This window comes from Kryptolebias marmoratus, linkage group LG19, assembly GCF_001649575.2.
Source record: "Kryptolebias marmoratus isolate JLee-2015 linkage group LG19, ASM164957v2, whole genome shotgun sequence".
In the NCBI taxonomy this organism is placed as follows: domain Eukaryota; kingdom Metazoa; phylum Chordata; class Actinopteri; order Cyprinodontiformes; family Rivulidae; genus Kryptolebias; species Kryptolebias marmoratus.
In genome coordinates, this window is record NC_051448.1 from 5,469,711 (window position 1) to 5,494,054 (window position 24,344).

A 24,344-nucleotide genomic window follows, 5' to 3' on the forward strand; every position below is an offset into this window, starting at 1 on the left:
TTTTTTTGGCCTTTCTCAGTGGGCAGCAGTTTGTGGATACTGGAAGAGCAGATCTGCCCACACACTGGATATTTATAAGCCCACAAATCACTAAAACCACAGGAATCTGCTCTTTGATTTCTACTGCCCAGCCTCCTGCCTCGAAGATCACACAGAAGCCACATAGCCCAGCAATCCTCTTGTAACAACATTTTCCTCTTCCTCTCACTTCGCCGCTCTCTGAAACTCTCCAGCTTTTCTGATTTGTTTCCTTTTTTTTCCATTCATTTTTCTATACGGAGTCTGGTTCTTTTGCTTTGCTACCTCTACCCGGATCTCGTCACGGCTTTGCTGCTCTGTCCTGCATGAGTCACAGGGTCTCGCTAGACTGACTCACAGGTGTTTGAGATCAGAACAAGTGCTTTCAGACCGTCAGTATAATGCATTTAGTGGGGTTTGTGCAGATGGAATAGAATAGGTATAAAAGGTCATATTTTATTGTTCTGCCTGCTTGTAGCTACTTTAGGCACTTTTCTCTGAAATAACCTGCATGATTCATTAATCATTTTCAGAAATGCAGCTAGATAGAGTTACAATACTGTTAGTTTTTTGTGCAGAAGCTGTCATCAGTATTTTTTCATAAATTGATCAAATTCCACAAAAATAAAATGCATAAAAGTGTAGCCTTGCATACTGCTTTAACTTAATAACTGAGTGATATGTCAGCAAACTAAACAATTGCAAATACAGGTGAACGATGAGGGGAAAAAAACATTCATTGTCAAACTTCAATCTCCAAGGCACAAAATGTTCTTTATTTCTCAATGCAGTACTGCAACCCAGATAATAGCTATGTAGGAGATATTTAACCAGTTAAACAAAAACTAACAGGAATTTGAACCATTACTGCATGAAGTTTAGCTTTTAAAAATGCAAAAATGCTAAAAATGCATCATTTAGATTTGGGTGTCCCTGACTCTGCCTGCAGTGTTCAAGTTGTCTTTTCCTGAACAAAGGAGACCAGAAGGCTGCAGTTGTGGAGTTTGTAAAGCTGAACCATCACCATTACACTCTTGACAAAATTTTTCAAATTCTTTAGCATTTTCATTTTGTTTTTCTGTTTCAGCACTTCAACTGAAGTTTAAATTGGAAAAAATCCCACCCAAAGACAAATGCCATTTTTGGAAGCTAATCAGTGTTTACCTGTTTGTGGTGACAATGTTCAGTCTGATTTGTGTTTTTGCATCACTTGGCTCCCTACTTCTTGTTACTAATTAGATATCAGGACATAAACCATAATGGAAAACACAAGAAACATGTTGATATGCTAGCCATTTTAGGGTATTCCCAGCATTCATTCATCTAAATCTGTTTGGTCACTCTCTAAGGCTATTTAAACCAGGGAAAAAAGGGTTTCCTCTTACATCAGTCTATCACAAACAAAGAAAGGTGGGAAATGAGGTGTCACCATTTTGATGTTAGTATAATTGAACACCACATGTGATGACAGGGTGTCTCTGAGGTATGTTTAGTAATATGTGCGTGAAATGAGTATTGCTTATTAGATGATGCGATTAATCTTGGTGTCAACATATGTGCTGATGCTTGTCAGCAGGGAAGCTTGTGGGATGGGGGCTCCAACTTCCAGTTCTACTCTCATCACCTGGCAATTAGCACCAGTGAGGGGATTTTTGATTAAGCTGTTTTTGATTGAGATGAACTAGAAAATGTAACCCTTGTATGAACTTAAAGCTCTTTAGACCACTGTGTTTGTCACCATATTTTTATTTCAGACTGAGATGCTAGACATTTATTGTATTTTTATGCCCTTCTTCACTGAAAGGCAATTTTACCCCCTTTTTCTTAGCTCCCGTACAGTCTCTTTTCTTAGCCACTTTTTTTTAAAGTCAGGGCTTACACTTGGCAGGAGATTTGGAAGAGTAGTCTAGCTTTTTTTCCCCTCCCTTTGCTATACATGACTGCTCAGCTGAGTTCTTGACATACCAAAGGGGGGCAAACGGCCTCAGATAGCCATTCCAGGGGCTTATTAAAGGGGGAAACAAGACTGAGAAGAGAAAAGCCAGGACATACACATTGTTTCCATACAAATTCAATAGTACTTCCTTTTAGGCATATAACTCATAGCATTACAATAAAAAGAGTCAATAGTTTTAATAACAGTAAACAAAGGTTTGTTGTTTTTCTTTGTTGCAAAAGAGGGAAACTGAAACTAGATCTGCCTTTAGTATAAATGAATTCTTTCTTCACTGTTTTGTTGTGGTCTGGAGGTTTGCTGTAACAAATTAGATTTTTTTTGGTATCCTTTGAGTGCGAACAAGCAAGCAAAAAATAGCTTGAAGCTTTTTTTTGTAAATTCTTTGTCTCAGCATATACCAGCAGCTAACCACTTTTTAAATGGAAATCCTAACGTCAGATGGTACTGTGTAAAAGTCTTTAATGTGGTGTTAGCAAAAGATCTTGAGGTGTTTTCAAGTTTTTTTTTAAGTTTTTAGTTTGTACATTTGCTGCAGTACTGTAAACATTCCAAATCAAAGCAGGAGTTTGTTTCTGAACAAAGAAAGGAAAAACTGGGTTATTATTGTTTTCTTGTCTTGCCTGCATTTTAATTTTAATTTTTAATTTTTTTTTTCTCCTGGTGTAGTGTGGCAGTCACCCGTTCCAAAGACGTGCCCTCTTTTGGTCCCCCTATCCCAGAGGGCGTGACATTTCCCAAGTCGTCTGTGTTTCGGGACTTCCTGCTGGCCAAGGTCATCAATGCTGAAAACGCTGCCCACAAATCACACAAGTTTCGAGCCATGGCCACTCGAACACGCCAGGAGTACCTGCGTGACCTGGCCGAGCGCCACACCACTAGCACTTCGATTGATCCCTCTGGAAAGTTTCCTTTCATTTCACTGGCCCATAAGAAGAAGGAGAAGACTCGGCCATTTGAAGGAGCAGAGCTGCGCAGTCTTGGGGCGGTGACCTGGCAAGTTTATGCAGAGGATCATGGGAACGGAGGGGAAATTGAGGCTTTACTGGCCATTTCCAATGACTTTCTCATCCTGTTGGACCAGGAGGCCAAGGCTGTGGTGTTCAACTGTGCCACTAAGGATGTGATTGGCTGGACACTTAGCAGTCCTGCATCTTTAAAGATTTTCTACGAGCGGGGAGAAAGTGTTTCCCTGAGGAGTATCAGTAATAATACTGAGGATTTCAAAGAAGTGGTCAAACGTCTTGAGGTTAGAGGACACACACACACACACACACACACACACACACACACACACACCAGTACAATGCATATACATTTTAACTACCAGAAGTGGATAGCAGTGTTCATGATGCAAACTTGAACCAATTGTAATTGTTGAATGGGTCTGGATAAGACAAGGAATTGGCTAAAGATGACATTCATTCATAAAAAATAATTTTAAAAAAAGGGCAGAGGAACTAAATCAATGAGAAATGCTGTCTGCTGTTGGTATTAATCACTCACCTGTACTACTCACAGCCTCTTCTGTTTTTCCTACTATTCAGTGTTGGCTGTCAATCTGCCAGAATGACAACATTTTTGTATCTGCATGCCAGACTGCTGTCTCCTCACTGGTCTCAGTTTATTGAGGGAGTTTCAGAAACACCTCTGGACAACATTCTCCTAATGGCTCTTACACCTACACATACAGTGATGTGACGCTTGTTCGTTCTTAGCTGTTTCCATGGAAACTGGTCAGGGAAAAAAAGGTGTTTTCTTATGTAATCATCGACTCTTTAGAACACATTCATTTCCCCAGCATCCCCTTTATTTGACAAAACAAATATGTATGTTTGTGTATGCAGTTTTGATGTTTATTTTATTTTTTGTGTGCATTTATATAACCTGGATGGTTCTTTGGGTTGTGCACACACATGCAAGTTTGAACAGCAACATATCATTATTTTGATGTCTTGAGATGTTGATTACATATTGCATTGTATGCAACTGGCCTTAATACTCAGATTGACTGCCTCAGTGCCAATCTGAAAATAGAAAGTGGTTCACAGGTCTCTTATTCTGTCGTTTTTCTCAGCATACCCCTTTATTCCTCTCTCTTTTGCTATTTATCACGCGCTTTTTCTCATCTTTTTTAGCTTGTTCTCTTTTTCATTCTCATGGATATAGAAATATCAGAGGGTGCAATGACAAATCATATCAGGTGTCATTCTGTTGCATGATTTATTTATGTTTTCCTGTGAAGTTTGACTTCTTTGTTGAGACAGAGGAATACAAAGGTGCCCTGAAGTTAATAGGTGCATCAGTAGAGGGAGAAGCAGGTTGATGCTTTGTGACCAGCCATAAAGGAAAGGTTGTTTATTTTAGTCGGGAATGAGAGTTAGTTTTAACAGATCTGTTTTAAGTCACTGGTTTTTAAAAAAGATTGTTTCTCATTTTTCTTATTACTGTTTCAGTCTTTGTGAAAAGGCAGCGCAGCTACTTCCCATCATTCTTTCATCCTCGCTTGAATGATAGGAGTAGCGTGATAAAAAAGAAAAGGTTCAAAAAAGGTTTTTCTTATGCAACATGTTTTGGTGTTCATACATACATGAGGTTCACAAAAAGATGCAAATTTTCTTACATTTGTGTCATCTGCCGAGTGTGTATGAACACATAAACACACACACATCTGTGGAGGGGTTTTTACCTTTTGACATTAAGTCATTTAGATCTCGCTTCAGTTGTTCAAAAAAGTTTCTCCCTGTAAGAAGAAATATTTTGTACAGAAGTACTAAAATATTTACACATTCACAGGATTCCACACCGCAAAAAAAAATTAAATTTAATCTTTGCAGAATCAATTCAGATTTATTAAAACAGCTAATTATTTAGAAGATCAGGATTAAGTTTTTTCTGTACTGAGTATTAAATTGTAATATTTGTGCATCTCTCTTGTCCATATGTCCAGTTTCTTACTAAAGGTTGTGAGACATCAGAGATGACGCTTCGTCGAAATGGCCTGGGACAGCTCGGCTTCCACGTGAACTATGAAGGCATCGTGGCTGAGGTAATAAACCATATTTAAATAACTTTTTCATGGAGGCAGAAAACTTGCTTACATAGCATATCTGGATAGAATCTAATTATAATTTTTAGGTTTTTGTTTCCTAAGAGCCAAGTGACTTTTACAGACAAATAAGAAGTAGAGATATAAGTATATTTGTATATTCTCTTAAAAGGACAATTTTAAGTAATAGTATGTGTAATAAAATAGTTAATTTATCACTGATACAAACAGTCGATCCATTTTCTGCCTTGTTTAGTAGGGTGGAATATGTGAATTCATCTACTTCTAGAGTTACGAAAGAAAGTCTTGCAAAAAATGTTCTAATATGTTTATCAAATTTGTACAAAATATTGGTAGGACTACAGCAGTAACATAGTTTTAGTTCAGCAGTTTAAAATCATATTGTTTTCAGGCTTTGTAGTTTGGTGACTGTTTGAGGTACATCGACTCATTTTTCCACCAGAAACAATGAATTGCCATTTTATCTACAAAGCTGGATGATGCTTTACAAAATTATGAAATTACAAAATTTATAATGAAAAAAATGATCTAGAAGATTCTCAAGAAAGTTGTCTAGTATTCCTATTCCTGCTTATCAGCTCATTGTACTGAATTGTCAGAGAATGGTGCTGTGCATCGGAGTATCTTAATTATGACTTAATTGCTAAGTTTTTTTAAGCAAGTTGCCTAAAAGCTTGGTTGTGTTTGCAGTGCTGAGTGGATGTTATTACGTCCCTGAATGAACACACTTTTATTTTCCTTAGATTTCTTTGGTTAGTAGAACTGGCTTCAATTTACAACAAATCCTTTAGCCTACTTTGGAAAAAAAACCAGGATATATATGTTGCGTGTCAACATTTTACTCCAAAAAACCCACATTTTTTGTCCTATATTACTATGATGGAGCTTTTTCTATTTTTTTTAATTTACTTAACCAAGGTAACCACCATAAGCCTAACTGTGCTATGAAAAATAAAAAAAAATTTCTATTGTTATTTAAAAAAACATTAATTTTATAAGTTGGTCAACTATAGGAAAGTTTATTAAAACTGTGTTACTCCTAGGTTGAGCCTTACGGCTACGCCTGGCAGGCTGGGCTGCGTCAGGGAAGCCGCTTGGTAGAAATCTGCAAAGTCGCTGTAGCAACTCTGACCCACGAGCAGATGATTGACCTCCTGCGGAACTCGGTGACAGTGCGTGTTGTCATCATCCCACCGCATGACGATGCCACTCCACGCAGGTATGTGGGAGCAGGAACTGAATATGTTTGTTCTGATGAACACTCAGCGGACATAACGACAGTGACATCACCCATCGTTTCGTGAACAATTATTTTGAGGCTTCAGGTTTGACATTTTAGCTGTCACCATCATGATTTTCTTTGGCACCAGAGTTGATGTTTATGAACCTTTGTGGTGTAATTTCAGTTAGTTACAAAACTACGTTATGAAGGACAACTTTATTAGCTTAAGGTAATTTGAGACTTGACTGCTTATTTTAATGAACAAATTAAAATCCTACAGCTTCTAGGCAATACAAACGCATGTATGCTTTTTGTCTTATTCTCATCATTTGGTATTTAATAGTCTCCCTCCCTAAGGGTATGAAAACACAGACGCATTTAAACAAAACCATTTTTCCTCTGTTTTTGCAGGGGCTGCTCAGAGCTCTATCGAGTGCCCGTGTCAGAATACAAGGGCAGCAGCAGCGATAGTGGCTCCTTCGAGTACAAGTTCCCCTTCCGCAGCAACAATAATAAATGGCAGAGGACATCGAGCAGTCCTCAGCAGTCACTGACTGCCTCTCCACAACCCCACACTCCGAACCGAGCCATCAGCCTGGGAAGCTCAGTGGGGAAGACCCTGTCAGCTGAGAGGCTAGAGAGAGGCGCTGCCATCCCACGCAGCGTCAGCAGTGACGGCCGACCTCTGGATTCCAAGAGGTTAGGCCTTGTTTTTAAAAAAATATAGATTACCATAAAATAACACTAAAGAAGGGCTTTTTGATGAGGGTAAAACCTCAAAAATCTCTGATTTGACAGCCAGAACTTTAAACAGCTGTTGAACTGATCAAGAAGCCCTTGGTGCTGATTATTACGTTATTCTTATGTGAAATCATTTTCACCTTCTATTGTTTCACTCATTTCACCTTTCTGCTGAAATAAACTGTGAAGGTAATGTCTCGGCATAGCACATAAACTGAGCCTGTGTTTTTCTTGCCAAATATTTAAGCAGAAGGTTTTTTAGCTACTCTGACATTTCTTTCACCCTGACTGTGTGGGAACTGGAGTCCCAGTGGCTGTATTTCCTCTCGTTATTTAGTTTCTGTTGTACATGGTTTTTAAAAAAACTATATATATTTCATTCATTTTTTAAAATAATTTATTTGTTTTTTATTAGCAGATAAATTCACACGGTTTCTGTATTTGTTTGCACGCCAGGATGTCTCCAGGCAGTGAGAGCTACAGCCTGGCCTCCTCTCTGGCTTTAGGCCGCTCGCCTCACAACCGCAGCTCTCCCAGCAACCTGTCCTGTTCCACTGAAGCCTCTGGAAGCTCTGCTCACTGGAGACAAAAGTCCATGCCTGAGCAGTAAGGAAAATACTGATTGTCCTGTGTGTCATATCCATTGTGTACAAATATAATTACACAGTATCTCTAAAAACTTTGAAGTCAGCCCGAGGCACTTACTCTGTAATCATTGTTCATCCTATGTTTATATTAATGTTAGAAAAGCTATTGCACATTCATAAGTTTTTTCTTTGGAGTGCATAAACATCTCAGTCTCTAAGCAAAAAGGAACTAATTGACATATGTTTAGAGTACTTCATGTTCCCAAGTTACAATTAGGAGCATGATTTATGAATTTCTATCCACAGAATTCAATTACTTAGCAGTTTAGCTTGAAATATGGTCTAGATTTTTGACAAATGTAATATTGCAAAGTAAGGCACTCTCACTTTTATTGCCACCCACTTGAGCCTTTGGGGGAAAAAATTCCATCTTTCTGTCATTTCCAGCTCTGCTTTTTTAGTCATTACCACATTAAGGTTTCCTGATCAAGTGTCAGCTCAGGTTTTGTACGTGTGTGACCACTTCCTAGGTTCGCAAGCAGCCGTCACTCTCCCATGTCGTCGGAGAGACGAGAGGTGGTCGGAGAAGGCGGGTCCAGTGGAAAGTCCACTCCCAATTGGTCGAGAATGGAGGAAGGTAGCGGAAGTGAACGAGGGTCGACAGGTATACAAGTACTTAGGATTATTTGTTGTTGAGCAATAGTTTGAGTGCTCTGTACTAGGAGACAGCCTGGTGAGGTAGACTGAATGTTTGATTAAAAGTGTATGCAAATTGACATTTTATATATGCAAAGAGTGTGGGTTGCAGTTGATTTATGCAAAGGGAGGAGGAGACGACACAAAAAAAATCTTCCATATTTATCTGTGCTTTAAAATCCTTTGAACTGACAGCTATTTTGAAAAGTGTGTGAATGGTTCTTGCATTGGTTACCAACTCTGACAGCCTTGTTCAACAACAACACTCCCTTTTCCTTCCACCTCCTTTTCCCCTGCAAGCTGTGAATTATGTTGCCTTCACAGAGAAGGTCTTAATGTCTCTGCAAACAAAAAGGTGGAAACCTAATGAGACAAGCAGAACAAAAAAGAAAGGAGATTTTTTTTTGGAGTTGTTAAAATGGGATCCCAGTAAGAGCAAATAAACTTTCTCCTCACACTTTCCTTTCTATTCTATAAGGTTTATTCAACAAAGACAAAGAGAAATGGAAGATATCCTCGTATTTCTCTCCAACAGTTAGCCAACATTGTGTGCCTTTGCTTCCCTTCATTCTGTTTATTTGCTTTTTTTTTGTTTTGCATATTTCCCCTCTTAACTATCTTTTTGTTTTTCTACATTCTATTTTGTTATTGCAAAAATTCTCTCATCCACTTTTATTTTACAAGCTGTTTCTTTTTATTCTGGCTTTGCTTCTGAAAGCCACAAAGGCTGCCTTTCTCCTCTGCCACTCCTCTCATTCCCAGCAGGATGCTGCTTTGATTGATTGTCGACCAGCCATGTCCTCAACCTGTTGCTGGCCACCACAATCACAGTTAAAGGTCTTAGTCTTTCATTTTGTGGTCGCTTATAGTGCCTATGTTGTTATTGGATAGGGTGGAACGACGCACACTGGGCCAGCTTAGCTGAAGTCAGCCAAGTGTCTGGCCTTCCCCCAACCGACTCTGCTGTCTGAGTTCTTTAGAGTTCTGTCTTTTCCGCTTCCTCTCATTTTTACCTCTTGAACCTCTGGTTTTTGGCGAAGATGATGTGGCCGAGTTCTTTCCAGAAATATCAGAAGTCACTTAGAGGGCAGTATACTCATTGTTGCTCATACTTGTCATCCCTTAGCTGACTTACCCATGTAGCTGTTTCTGTCTCATTCATTTTATGGTTTATTCAAGCACGACATTGCTAATGTGTCTTATCTACAGACAGCAGTTAACCTTTTTAACTCCTCAAAACATCTGCTTTTACCTTTCTCCTCTATAACAACTCTAATGATTGTAATAAATAGACAAATAGTGATATACTTGTGTTGTATATAGATGCACAGGAAATTGGACTGACCAGCTCACACATGTACCACCATCTCTAATTAGTCCAGAGATCCTTGCAGGCTGCAGTGCAACTTTACAGATTAATGAATATTCTAAATGAGACAGAAACCACATTTTTAGATTCACTCCAGCAGATGTTAGGATACCACCCCTAGCTCTCTCTCTCTCTCTGTCTCATGCTGCTCTGCTCATTAACTGCCTGCTCTGTATATCTTATTGCATAACATGTAGACAATTACACAATAGTCCCATTTATACCAATGTTTGCCTCAGGACTCATACTCACAGTCTCTCATGCAGCACAGCTTGCCCAGAGCAAACAAAGCCAGCAGGGGACAAATTTTTGTTTGATGTATGTTGCTTTTTGATGACAAGTGATCTGGGGTTTTCTTAATAGAGGATGCAAAGGCAGAAGGATAACCGTGTCGGTGCTGTGTGCCTCCTGGAAGTGTTGTTGCTAAACGATCTGTTGGATTGTCAGCAGCTCATCTGTTTGTGCTGCAGGAACTGCCCATGTGTTTGTCATCAACCCCCGCCTTTTGTTTAATGTTATTGCAGAGACCCCAGTTTCCAAGTCAGGTCAGGGCTACTCGGGAGCTCCCCGCATCCAGAGGCAAGAGCAAGTCATCCACCTCTCCCCGAAGAAGGGCAGCCAGGTCAGAATTAATTCCTTGTTATAAACACTTCTGACAGGATGGTTTGCTCTGGAAACCCAGCTGGTCTGATCATTAGCAATTGGCTCAAAGCTCATACTGTTTATAAATTACATTTCTGCTTATATAACAGCAATGTATTTTTATTTTTTACATCATGTGATGTTCTAGTTACTCTCATCATGTGACGTAACTAGGGGTGGGAATCTTTAGGCACTTCATGATTCAATTTGATTGCGATTCAGTGGGCTACGATGTGATTATAAAAAGGTTATGAATGCATCTTAATGCATTTATAATCACACTTCAAACAAAAACCTGAACAGAAAATCTTTCCCACCTAAAGAAACCAAAATAATTTGCTCTACACTACAATGCAGTATAAAACAGTTTTTATTCAAACAACATTTTGAGAATTAAATGAACAATAAATGAGTCAAAAAAACTGAGCACTGTTATGTAAGATTCTGTATCAATGGATGTTCATGCATCACATGTTAGAGCTATCTTTCCTGCTTCCCTCAGTGTTTCCATGACTTTGTTTTTGGTCTCATTTTGAACTGTGGAGATAAATATGTTCTCTTCAACATAAGAAGAATATGTCCTGTTGTGCCTCCAAAGTGCAGAACATCTCACACAAGCCTGGTTTTTGGTCATAAATCATTTTCAATAAAACTTGAAATGGACTTAGTAACTTTCTATGCCTTTTTTGAGTTAGGTGAAAATTTCAATGTGGTTCGCTTGAAGATTTTAGTTTTTTTTTTAGTTTGCTGTGGCAGCTATCACTGGCTGTTTTTTATTCTTCCTCCTCCAGATGGAAATATATACACAACTTGCATATAGTGTGGCACTTGTCAGCATCATTTTTCCCTCTAACTTCATAGAAACCAAACCATTCAGGCTTTCACTGCAGAAAGTGCCGTTTGTATCCTGAACTTTATTTGTGTGGATGCCATGAACGGTCCATGCGCTGCACTTCAGAGTTCCTCAACACAACATTTCATTAACATGAAATAATGATCAGTTTTTGACATTTTTAAATTGATTCAGAGTTGTTCATGTCTGCATCTTGATTGCTCAAAAAAATTGATTAAAGCCCTACCCCTTGAGGTTACTAAATTACATGCAGTAACTGTTTTTTTTTTGTTTTTTTTTTCTTTCTAAACAATGAAAATTTAAATGGTATTTTTTTCTTGCTTTCAATTTTCTATTTGCCTTGACAGTCAGATGGCCCTTACTCAGGTCACTCCAGCAGTAACACTCTATCCAGCACAACGTCCAGTGGGGGCCACAGCGACAGCGACAAATGGTACGATTTGGGAGCAGGTGGGGGCTCCAGTGGCGATCAGGGTGATCCAGAGCCTAATGGCCTGGGAGGCGGAGGATACCTCCAGGGTGCCTCTGCTGACAGCGGCATCGACACTGGCTCATACGGAGCCCAGCATCATGCCCACCCCCACTCCCATCATGGCAGCACCACATCACTGCTGGCTCCCAGCGGAAGCAGAGAAAGCAGGGAGCGGACTGGGTCTCCATGGCACAGTCCAACTGAGGGAGGGCGCAGGATGCTTGAGAGGTCGCCTGCTGCCGCTGAGTCTCCCGGTCCCCCGGCAGAAAGAAACCTGGAAGGTCGAAGCCCTCCAACTCATCTCCTTGTTAGAGACAGTAGTACTTACAGTCTGAGTGACGGTGGATCCCACTCAAGGTGAGTCTGTGGGGATGATATTTATGTTATGTGAGAGCAGCTTTGTTAACATTGGCAGTCAAGTTAAAGGACTAAACCCCTATCTGCCTATACTGCCAAGGAACTGCTGTTCCTTGGCAGTAATCTTTTAATTTATTATTTTGCTACATGATTTATTTGGTATCATGTCAAGTTCCGTCTTAATCTCCCAAACTCTGTGCATATAAAACTGGTCTGAACATCAGTTCTGGTTTGTGTCAAGAAAACAAACTCAGTATGTTTCTTTTTGGCAGACAATTTGCATTCCTAAGATTTCCATTCATAATACTTTAAGTGGATGTTCTCCCTCTTTTTAATGTTCCAAACACAAGGTTGGAATAAATAAATCTTATCGATATCAAGTTGAGTCAGATGACAGAACGCTTCAGCTATGTTTATTATTCTCTTTACTCAGTCTTACTCAGAAATGCTGAACTCTTTGTGCTTTTTACTTCTAGGGGAAAAATAGATCTGAGAAGGAATTCACTTCTTGGCTCTCATTTTATAAATACAAGTGACTTGTCATGGATTCAGTATTTCACACCAAAGTGCAGTTAGCCTGACGGTGAGGCCTAGAGAGAAGCTAGTTCGTGTTCATAACTTTAATTTCTGCTCATCTTTAACAATTGTTCACTCTGAAAGACACATGATCCCGCCAGAGGCCGAGGTAACCGTCTGAAGCAAATGGCAAACACAATCAGTGTGTTGTGTCTTGGAGTAATAAACTTGCTTATCCCAATGAGATGTCTAGCTTTTTCTCCTTCCTTCCCTCACTGCTTTCATAGCTTTTTATTGGTGCAGATCTATCCACATTCATTCGTACACTCTAAAATACACTAGAAACTTCTTGACAGGACTTACACACACACGCAAACACACATATTGAAGGATGATACTTATTCAGGGATATTCAGTGTTGTGTAAACTCCACTTTTATCACCTGCTGCTGAAGGCAGAGGCAATAAAGTTTTTGACTGCAGGTAGCAAAATATCTTATGAACCAGTGGACGGATTGTAACGTAACTCTCAGAAAGTAATCATTGAATGTATATCTGCAACCCCATTCAAGATGGCCGCCCCAGCTAAGCAACCTCAGCCAGTTATTCTTATTTTGAGCTCAAATTTGGCGTGTTAATAGTCGAATCATTCCCAAACCCAACAGACACTCCAACACTGACCATTCACACAAGATTAGTTTTTAGAACTTTGTCATTATCTGTTAGAAAAATATCTCATGAACCTCTTGACTGATTTTACTGAAACTCTAAACACAATCAGTGGAAGTAAATCTCTAACTGATTAACTTTTGAAGTCAACCTATTTTAAACATGGCTGCCAAAGCTAATAGACTTTATATCAATGTTGAGCTAAAACCTGTGAGATTAGCTGAGAGTCATCTCCAGCTCATACACTTCAAGTGTTAACAGATCACTCAAGATTGTCCAAAATCACATTAAATCATGTTTAACATTATTTAAAATTTGATCAAAACGGTTAAACTGTAACCCCAACCCTTCTCAGCATAAAAAGATCTTAGTTTAAAACTCTACCAAGAAAGGTGATGGGTGATAGGCATTCTTTAATGAATTGCAAGGCCTTTAATTCTTTAAGAAAAGTTTTATCTCACTTCTTTAACTAAGTTCTGCTTTTATTTTAAATTTATCTTCTAGTTCATCATCTTACTGCCTAACCTCTGCAGCCTAGTTCTAGTTCTTGTTACTGATGCCAAACTTCTCTGAAAAAGAACGCATCTTAGACAGCCTTCTTCTCAGCAAGGCTTTTCTGGAAATCAAGCATAAAGAGTAATTTTAATTCTCTCTTATCTTTCCACATTAGGCCTCAGGAAATGTGGAACACATGTCCTACTTTTCGTAGCTGAGCTCGAGTCTAGAGCTGAGAGAACTCCAGTAACCACCTCTTCCTGTTTGAGCGAGTTTATTTCAGAAGTCCAGATAGAGTTACAATTCCTGACCTGGACATCATCTGTCCAGCATTTAGGACCCATCTGTATTTTGTCGGGAGTGGTAGAGATGAAATAAGAGAGCGAGCAGGCCAAGAAGCTTGATCCCTTTTCCATCTTTAACCAAATAAAGAATGTTCTCTTGGAAAATCCTTGATGGAAAAATGTTAAACTATGAAGATTTATAAGTGCCTGCCCAAAGATAAATATTGATTTCAGAAGGAGCAAAACAGTTTATATTCTCCTCTATAAATTTGTAAGACATAAAAAAAATAAAATTGGATCAATGCTTCTCTCTTCCCCCCGCTCTCGTCAGCCATGCGTATCTCATTCCTCTGTATTTTTCCAGGCACTCTGGCCACAGCTCTCCCAGAGAAGAGTCGTCATCGTCAGCCACCTCCCCTTCGTCTCAGACATCAGGGCCCAAGAGCTTCTACCCCCGTCAGGGAGCTCAGTCCAAGTATCTGATCGGCTGGAGGAAACCTGGCTCCACCATCAATTCTGTGGATTTCGGAGACACGCGGAAGTAAGAACACACACAGAAAGCATGGAAAACGTGGCAGCAAATCCTTTTTTTAAGTGAATTTACAGCCTGTGTGTTTATTTTTTTAAATCATAGTGATGACACACAGGCTTAATGAACTTTAAATGCCTTTGTTGCTAATTTCTTATCATTTGCATTACATTTAGTCATTAATTCAAAGAGACTTAAAAAAAGGAGTAACAACATTTAAGCTTTAGTGTAGTGAGAAAGTCGAGTAAACACTAAGTGCTGTTTATCTCTGTGAAGAACACAAACCAAATGAAGTAAGTGTGGGTTAGAGGTGTTAAGAGAGGAGGTGTTTATGAAGTAGATGAGTTTTTAGAAAGTTCTTGAAGCTAATGAGGGATGTTCCTGCTCTTATGGCATTTGGCAGCTTGTTCCAGCATCATGGAACCAATTAAGATAAAAAAAAAAGAAAAAAAACAAGGTTCCAATTTTTACTGCCTCGTGCAGAACCAGACATTATTCAGGAGTGGAGGGCTGCACAAGAAGAAAATAAACAAGTTCAATGTTTTATTTTCTAAACCTTCCAGCTCCTGGAGGACTAAACAGATGCTTGAACAGATAATAATTATAAGCATCTACAAAGTAAATGTCCATTCTATAAATTTTCTGAAACTTGCGTGCTCGTGTTTACAGTCTGAGTAAGGGCCTGTCCTCTGCCTCTGATAAAAGTTAACTGTACTTCACTGTGGAATATTCTTCATGCAAGACTGAATTTAATTATTTTATGTTAATATCCTCCACCAGGACTAACATAGATGCTACTTGATTGCCACCTTGTGGCTGAGAGTAAAACAGCAGCAGCTGCCAGTTGTCATTTGACCACGTTTTTTTTTTTAGAATTAATCTTGGATTGTTTAGCCGTATACATAATGTTTTGGTGAATGCTTATTTTGTCTGTTTTTGTCTTAGGAAATCTCCTGGAGAAAGTGGAGGAGAGCTGGTTCCAACCCCGGCAGCCAGACCTTCTCTCAGAGACATGCATTCGCCCCAGCAGCACGCTAAATCGACCATAGAGGAAGACCTAAAGCGCCACAGTGCTCATGACACTCCCCCACCACCGAGAAAACACAAGGAAAAGGTACTTGCTTGAAAAGCAGCCAAAAAAATAGGAGAGAGATTTATGTTGGAATTATCAGCTTTTCAAAATAAATTTCTGTGTAGGGGAGTTCTTCTAGTTTCCTTCCAAGTAACCCTGACTGTTTCCATTTTACTTGAAAACCACATTATGTAACTGGATTTTCTTTCCTTCTCTTTTATATCATATTTATGTTTTTTTCTAGCATCTAAAATCCTTAAAGAAAATATAAAACATGCAAATGCACGAATGTGTTTATTATACAGTGCATTAATTTGATCACTGAAAGAAGCAAAAATGTAAAAGACTAATAATGGCACTAAAACTAGATGTTTAAGTTTAGTTTACTTTTTTTCTCTATCATATCGTTTATCCCCACACCCACCCTGTACTCTCCACCCCGATGCAGCACGGCCAGAAGTCTCCGCCGGGCCAGCCCCTCACCCGCCGCCGCTCGCTCCATCGCACCCTGTCAGACGAGAGCATCTATCGTGGCCAGCGGCTTCCCTCGCTGAGCGACTCGGTGACTGAACCAGCTCTCAGCCCTGACGTCCTCTTTAGCTGCTCCACCCTTCCTCGCTCACCCACCACCCGTGGCGTCCCCCTCAGACGGCCTTCATACAAGCTTGGAGTCAAACTTCACGGTAAGAAAAAAAGTTTTCTTATATTTCATTGCTAGACTTTTACAGGTACGCGTTTTTCTTTAAATGTAGTTTACTGACAGGTAAATGCTCCTCATATTTTTTTTAAATGCTCCTGTTGCTGTGTTAAACAATATTAATGGTCACTTAATTTATCCAGGTGGCATAAACAGTGCTGAAATATACAGATTGTTGAGATAAATAAATAAATAAATACAACTCTAAATAGAAAGCCAGTGTAGTAGACCTAAACACCGGTATGTATCTGCTGCCTGCTTTTGATTAAAATATGTAAAATAGTCATAGATGTGAAAGATTTGTGCTTTTTGCAATTTAAAACAGGTGACCTTTCAGCATCTGACACCTCATTGGTTGATTTGGTGGAGCGTCACCGGGGACCCCTCCCTCAGGAGCTGATGCCTCTCCCGTCCTCAGACAGGGACAGTCCTCTTGAGTGGACACACCTGGTGGATGTGGCCAGTACCTTTGAGAATGAGAGAAACACTCACTACAGTAAAAATAAACCTCTATTCATTCTACTATTTAATGTAAATTAACACACTCTTGTTCGGGCACTTTTCGTCACTTTTGTACGTTTCTCCCAGTTCAGAGAAGTTACGTGTTCGGGGACTCAAACCACCGGAGCAGCGGTGCATCCAGTCCTCAGCAGCCCCACATGGAGCTGCAGCCCGCACCGCTGTCACGGCCCTCGTCAAGGTAATCATAGACTCACGCTGCTGTTATTAGTTTGTTTTCATAACATGTTTCTGCTCCACACTTTTATTAAAACTTTATAACCAACTGAATAAAAGAAATATCCCGTTAGAATGAGGGACAAATTGCTGCCACAGAATCAGTGGTGTAAACAGTGTTTTTCTCACAGTTAGGCAACAAATTATGAGCTCAAGCTTGCCAGTTGTTGACATACAGTAATTATTCACTCTGCTGTTGAGTGTGTTTACAAAGCCTCCTCACAGGATGTGTTTTTCTTTCCACAGTGAGGGTCACATAGGGCTGGAGAGGAAGGTGACTAAACTAGAAGCTATGGTGAAGATGCTGCAGGAGGATCTGAAGAAGGTGAGACAAACACAAAACAATAACAAATATGCAGCACAGGCTGACTGATGAGTCCACGGAGGTCCGATTGATTGGCACCCAGCGTATAGGAACTCTTGTCTTCCTGCTCTTTTAAACTAATATTTGTTTTGCTTCAAGAGCTGGTGGGATGGGAGTTTGGGAGTTTTATAATAAAAAGTGTCATTTAAGATATACTCTGCCAAAAACAGCAGGTTAATTATGCTGTACTTTAAAGCTCGATAATAAAAATAAGTGTTTTATTTGACTGCAGTGATGGTGTCGGTGAGGGGAGGAAACCCCTCTTGCATGCAGTCGTTGTAAATAAAATATTACACCTTTCAGACAAAACATAAAAGCATCTGTTTCCTGTTGGATCTTAAAATTAGGTAAAGACAACTTCAGACAAATATGAAATAATTTTATGTTAAACCATTTTGTTATTTAACAGAAACATTGTTAAAATAAGAAACGAGTCAAAAACAGCTAATTCCACCTCTATGCTATGTAGAAATTAGATCAAATGTATTGATTAGGTGATTATCAGCATTTGTGAGTTTTGACGGTTTGTTTGTCTGGAGCTTTTTGGTTTAAGTTCTCTAAATGTGTAAAGGTTTTCCAAGAAGACACCAAAGGCCTTTTGTAACTCACTTAGGCACTTTAGAAAGATTTTTATTCAGTTTTTGCCTAAAAGACATGTTAAGTTTAAATAAAAAGATTAATTGCTCTCGTGGATTTAGTTACTTTAACAAATATAAAGAATTTAGTTCTTTATTTTGTTGTGTTTTCTGGAAAGAAAACCAAATACTAGCTTATGTCAGACTTCTAAGTTGTTGTTTTTTATTTCTTTATCATTTCAAAGATTAATTATTTCTCTCTCATAAGATAAAAGTATTTATCTGATAACTTGATTGATCAATGATTATAAAAACAATGAGCTGCGTCTGATTGACGGTACAAAGCATTCTTTTTTCTTTTTTTCCTAAGATGAGTCTCAGTATTTATGTTCTTGCCTTCAGCTCAGGGATTAGTCTTGTTGTGCTTTGTAAAGATTTCAGAATGTCAGCTGATAAAATCTGCCCACAGAGCTGGTAGTTGTGACTCACTGTTTGCAAGCTTTAGCTCAAGAAAAACACACACAAAATGCAAACTTGGGTTTTGTGTAATTCAAGTTATTTCCAATGTTGTAAACATGTCTTAAGTTTACAACATGTTCCAATATCTGCTTAAATTGCAGATTGATGTGTATTACATCTTTGTTGTGTTTGTTCATTTAAACAGTTTGCTTTAATGCTTTGATATTTGTTGTTGTTGTGGAAATGAACTTGCAAGGAACTTTAACTCTGAACTGTTTTTTGCGTTTTGTTGAATAAAAGAAAGCGCCTAGACGTCCATTTTATGATGCATAATCTCATTTTCAGCCTGTCCCTTTCATGCACAAGCTAATTCTAACTTAGCTGACTTGATTATCCGTTGCTCGCTCACGCAGAACTTTGTGAAGATTAACCTCCTGACCCGTCTTTCTTTCGCAGGAGCGGGAAGAAAAACTGCGGCTTCAATCTCAGATCAAGAGGCTCTGGGAGGACAACCAGAGACTGCAGGAGGAGTCCCAGACCTCTGCTGCTAAGCTCAAGAAGTTCACTGAGTGGGTCTTCAACACTATTGACATGAACTGACCTCTTCTTGCAAATTTTAACTCCCACTTACGCGCACACACACAACTCATCAGCAACTCGGTCTGGGCGAAGAGGCAGAGGGGGATCTCAGACACCTCGATGTTAAACCTTTTTACAATCCTCTATTGGCGTCAGACATGAGTTGGAAATACTGCCAACATCATTAAAGGTCTTCTGATTACCATTTGAAGATGAGATTAAGACTATAAAGGACTCATTTCTACTCTCCTGGTTAAACTTTCTCATGTGATTGAAATAAGAAACTTCACCCCCCCTCCAACACCCCAAACTCTGACCCTTGTACTTAAAACGGAAGATTCAGCTCCTCGTTCATGCCATCTTTGCTCAGTAGATGTGCTTCTCTTTATACAGCGTTTGACCTTTTACGTTTCGATTTCTTCTTTTTTGTTCCTGCTCCTTTTTTTTTTTTATTTTTTGAAACGATGTCCAGCTGCTCTGAAAGGGGACAAAAGTGTTTTGTGCCAAATCAAAGCCGCCTCAGCACGGTGTCTCTCAGACATCCCGGTGATCTAACAGGAGAAGACTGAAAAATACCACACACACAGGTACGCAACAGATCTGCTTGTCTAGCAATCAAGCGTTTGTTGGAGCACAAACAAATCCAGATATGAAAAACTGAAGCCACAGCACAGGACGGAAAAGAGATTTCCTTCGCATGTAAATGGATTAAACAAAATTAGCTCCTGTGTTTTTAGACTCTTTAAAAGAAAAACTGGACAGCCAGCTTTTCTCCTCTGTGCCACTAAAATCTGGATTACAACATCCTGTCTGACTCAACAGCATAAGCCAATGTCTAAAAGAGGAGCGTATTTAAAAGCCATCGGCAAGTAGTGCCATAAAACTGGACGGATCCGAGTTCTTTGGTCCATGTCAGTTTTTAAAGCAATAGGAAGAAGTCAGGACTCCTGTCTTTCCCTCATAAAAGGGAGCGTTATCTCTGATAAGAAGCTTGAAGTGGAAAAAAGATAATTTGGAGGGTACGCTTGCAAGAACACCGATCTCTGCTGCACAAGATCCTTCGACCTTTTCCGCTGAACGTCACGCTCAGGGGGGAAGAAGGAAAATAAGACTCCTCATCATCACACTGCCTGGAATACAGAGAGAGACAGCTGATAATAAATTACAAGGACAATTTTAGACAGGACACGTTGGAGTCTTTTATCCCCAGGTTAATTTATTTCCTTGTATTATATTTCCAATAAATGAGTTGTTCTATTCGTACAGTACAACTGACAGTGTTTAGTTCTTTAAGGCTAATGGTCACTAGCTATATCATTTACCTGGCTTTCTTTCTTAATTCTACCTAAAGCCTGACTAATATGCTTTTTATTCCGTATTATGTTGTATTTTGTGGTGCCCAAGCCTGCTGTCGTGTTGCTTACAGTGCCCTCTAGTGGTGACCAGTGGAAGTGTCATAGTTTGTAAATGTGCTGCCTGTCAGTCTGTATTTTTTTTTTCCAAATGCCTCTCTAGTAATCAGCGAGACATCAACCACGAGGCCACACAAACATTTAGAACAGGAATAGGAATCAGAAGAATCAGCAGCCAGCTTGTTAGAGACAATCAAAAGTAGGTTTTTAATAATAATAAAAAAGGAACAGACTTGGTGTGCATGTATGTGTGTGTGTGGATGTTGTTTGTGCAGAACATCTACAGTTTTCCTCAGGTTCAGTTTTTAGGAAAAAAAGGTAATTTCAGAAAGTTAAGAAAAATTGCACATTATAATAACATAGATCATAATTTGAGGGACCTGCAGTGTGTACCGAACGCGTGGCGGAGTGTTGTCATAGCGTGAATGTACATTAGTCTATCCAGCCGTGCCTACAGTCACATCTTTTGGTCATTTACTCCCAGGCAGAGCAGGGATGTGCCTTTGAAACAGCGCCTGGGGAGCATCTTCAGCTTCACCCTGAGAGAGAAACACACCTGTTACAGCAACACACACTTATTTTTAAGCAATTTCAAACTTTCATTTACTTCCGCGAGACGACAGATTCATGTGTTACCTGACTGCAGTCAGTGGAAAACGGGGAAACGGTGTGTGTGAAATGTTTTGACATGTGTGCCTTTGCAATAATTACACAAGTGTGTTTTAAAGCGACAGGACCCTGTAAGATAAATATAGGAAAATGGAGCTACAAAGTTATTTCTTCTATTCAGGTGTTTCCCAAGACAACAAGTAGTTTTAAACGGATTCAAGTCCCTTTGAACAAATCCAATAAAACATTTGGGTTATAATAAAGAGACTATTATTACCCACTGTTCTTTTACAACCTTAAAGGTACTTATTGCAAAACCATGAATTCCTAAACTGCAAAACTAAATCCAAAGTAAAAGCAAAATTTGTGAAAGGCTGCCAACTACAGAGGATGTTTGTTTACCTACAGAAACAGCCAAAGTGACTGAAAATAGGTCAGCAGTGGTGATGACCATAGAAGAACTGTTTGGGATGTAGAAGTCTGACAATTTTAATGTACTGGTTAGCATTTACACTCAGATTATTTGATTAAAGTCTGCAGATAAAAGTGCTTTGTTGACACTGAGTGCATACCTGCATTTCAGAATTGTCTCAGTATATCTGGAAAACTACCGGAGTAAACTCGTATCAAACTGCACCATTTGATAAAGTTCAGGATAACCTTCATGTTTGAGTTCATAGTTTGCAGTGAGTACCTTTAAAGTCTATTTAAGCCTGAAATGGCTGCATTTATCACAAATCGGCACCAAGAAACGTGAATGTAAAGTGAAAACAAGCCTCAAGAAATGTGATGTTTACTGCTTTATTCATTCCACTCTGTTGTGTCCCAGAGACGCGTCTTGGACTCTTGGTTCTGTTTTAGGAATCTCTTTTTGGTTTGTTCGGATGTTGGTTTTAACGGTAGACAGTTTCCAACAGGTTTAATGGTTTAACAAGCTGTGCAGTTGTGAAAAACAGTCCAGTAGGTGAAATAATAAATATATTTGCAGAAGATGAGTCATCCAGGTGAAGATTGAACTCCTAATTTGTTCGCCTTGAACTCAATGATGCTTAAATTCAAATACTGAGACGACTGAAGGGATCGTTTATTGTACACAGAAAACGCTCTGGTTTTTGTCATGAAGTACGATGGAATGTGTGGTGCAGATGTTAAAGTGTCAAAGGCCTGAGCAAACATCACAAGCTGGTCCATTTTATTTTTAATTTGTGAATATTGTATTCATCTCCGGTTCATTTAGATTTTCTCTTCACAGCCTTGTTTTTGTTGCTTGACAGAAGGATATCATAAATGTGAATGTTAAGATGTTCAAAAGTTCCACTTTTGTAAAAAAAAAAAAAAATCTGTTGAGATATTTTGCACAGTGTTCAATATAACAGTATGCTAGAGTTGGATATAAGAAGGGTGATTTTATTCCTGTGCAATCTTGTCTAGATGTTGCTGATAGTTTCCCTGCGAGTGCAGTTCCTGTCCCACGAGGACATTATTCACTCCATGAAAAGTGAACCTGACTTTTCCTAAAGCATCACCGATCAGATAAGAAAAGAGGGAGAGAGAACAGGCTTGATGTTGCTCGTTTTGTGAGGATGCTCGTCACGCACTGTTTGTGAGGTCAGTGAGGTCAGTGATTGCAGCGGGAGAGAGAGGAGGTTTCACAAAGCTCAGGCGCAGCCGGCGGCACGGCGTCGTGATGCGTTCGGTTTGCTCCTGTTCCACAAATGTCACAGTCAGCTGATCGGCTCTCACAGAGGACCATAAGTTTTACAGGATTGACATCCCAGATTCATTGTCTTTGTAAGATGTAAAAGTATGAAAAAAAAGACAACAGTATTAAAGTTTCTGAAATAAATAAATGCTGTATAAGTTTGATGTGTTGTTCTCATTGTCTCATAATAATAATCGCTGACTTGGAGTCAGAGTGGAAGTGGATTTGTCTGATTGGATCTCTGAGGAGCAGCTGGGAGGACGGGGGTTTGACCCACGGCCGCCTCGGGCTCCTCCTGTTCCTCCTGTTCCTCCTCTCACTGATCCATCTGATTGGATTTTAACAGCTCCCGCAGCCCGAGCCAAAACTGCTCCACCTACGATATCTCCTGTTCTCATTGAGCAGTGACCACTGCTGAAAGGCATGATGGGAAATAATACTGACACAATGGATTAAAAACAACAACAACAGTATAAAGGTATTTCATTGTTTATTTTTAGAGAGAATAAACTCTCTAGATCTCTTCAAACTAAAGTCTAGCTCAAAGATTTGTCCTACCAAATATTAATTCAGGTTTTTTTGGGGATGATTACTTCTTGTTTTCAAATGATAACATGTAAATTATAATCTTGGTAGTATTCAATTCGGTTCATTTTTTTGCTACCAATTCACAACAAAAGTCATTTTAGGACACTATACAAAAGAAAAAACATGTCCAAATCATTTTGTTTCAGATCTGAATCCAACAAGGCAATTTATTCCCGTTATAATTCAGAACCTTCACATTTAAAATCCCATTTGGTAAATGTTATCTGAGGAAGTCAGCAGGTCGCGTCAAACCTTCACTTTGTCTCAGTCTGAGCCACCTGTTGGCGTAAGTGGACAGGAATGACTGAAACCTCCAGCAGAACCAGAACCGGGCTCAGGACTGATGGGGTTTAATGAGACACGATAGAGTCAGACAAGCAAGGAAGGATTGGTCCAGGTGTAGCTTCTGTGTGGAGGGGGGAAACAAGTTAACTTCAGCAATAATTGAAAATAAAAACATGGCAAGTAGAGAGAGACAGCAGCGGGTGGAAACACGGTCAAAATGTCCACAAGTAGCCTGATAAGTGAGGGATGGCTCAGGAAACCCAAACTATAGGATTTATGGAAAAGGAAAGTCTTAATCCTGGTCTTTTAAAGGAAACGGAGCGTCAGCTTCACGAGCAGAAACTGGAAGTTGGTTCCACGAGAGAGGAGCCTGAGAACTCCGAGCTCTGCTGCTTCTAAAAGCTCCAGGAACCACGAGTAAACCAGCAGTCAGTCGGATCCTTTTTCAGTTATCTGCGAGTCAGCAGCTGTTTTAATCACTCACTGTAATAAAATTTAATATTGTGAATGATTTTAGTCTCAAGTCTTTATTTTTGTATGTTTGCTTCTGTTTTTAACCATTCACCCGACTTAATATGCAAAGTTATTGAGCCATGTTCTGTTTTCTTGTAATCGCTGACATTTTGATTGATTGTTTCTCCTCTGAGCTGCTGCAGCAGTCCTCAGGCCACTGAGTTTATAAGTCTGCCTCTGATCTTTACATCCCTCCTCATCATGCCAGATAAGATTCAGATCTGAGTTCTCAGGTGGAACTCCTTACTGATCAGCGTGGTTATAGTTTGGATCATTATCTT

General features: G+C 39.4%; 1 protein-coding gene across 4 annotated transcripts in view; it reads left to right on the plus strand.

Annotated features, from left to right (window-relative positions):
• The window catches only part of sipa1l1 (signal-induced proliferation-associated 1 like 1), a 70,102-nt gene extending 47,263 nt beyond the window's left edge, over positions 1–22,839 (plus strand). For all 4 annotated transcript variants that reach the window (XM_017411932.3, XM_037981550.1, XM_017411933.3 and 1 more), the window contains 15 exons: positions 2,642–3,221; positions 4,923–5,021; positions 6,086–6,261; positions 6,676–6,963; positions 7,462–7,611; positions 8,123–8,256; positions 10,182–10,279; positions 11,500–11,981; positions 14,309–14,485; positions 15,419–15,587; positions 15,994–16,228; positions 16,568–16,738; positions 16,831–16,942; positions 17,224–17,302; positions 18,832–22,839. In XM_017411932.3, the coding sequence (XP_017267421.1) occupies positions 2,642–3,221; positions 4,923–5,021; positions 6,086–6,261; positions 6,676–6,963; positions 7,462–7,611; positions 8,123–8,256; positions 10,182–10,279; positions 11,500–11,981; positions 14,309–14,485; positions 15,419–15,587; positions 15,994–16,228; positions 16,568–16,738; positions 16,831–16,942; positions 17,224–17,302; positions 18,832–18,975 (3,094 nt within the window). In that variant the 3' untranslated portion in view covers positions 18,976–22,839. The remainder of the gene's footprint in view (positions 1–2,641; positions 3,222–4,922; positions 5,022–6,085; positions 6,262–6,675; positions 6,964–7,461; positions 7,612–8,122; positions 8,257–10,181; positions 10,280–11,499; positions 11,982–14,308; positions 14,486–15,418; positions 15,588–15,993; positions 16,229–16,567; positions 16,739–16,830; positions 16,943–17,223; positions 17,303–18,831) is intronic.
• The last annotated feature ends 1,505 nt before the right edge of the window (positions 22,840–24,344 follow it).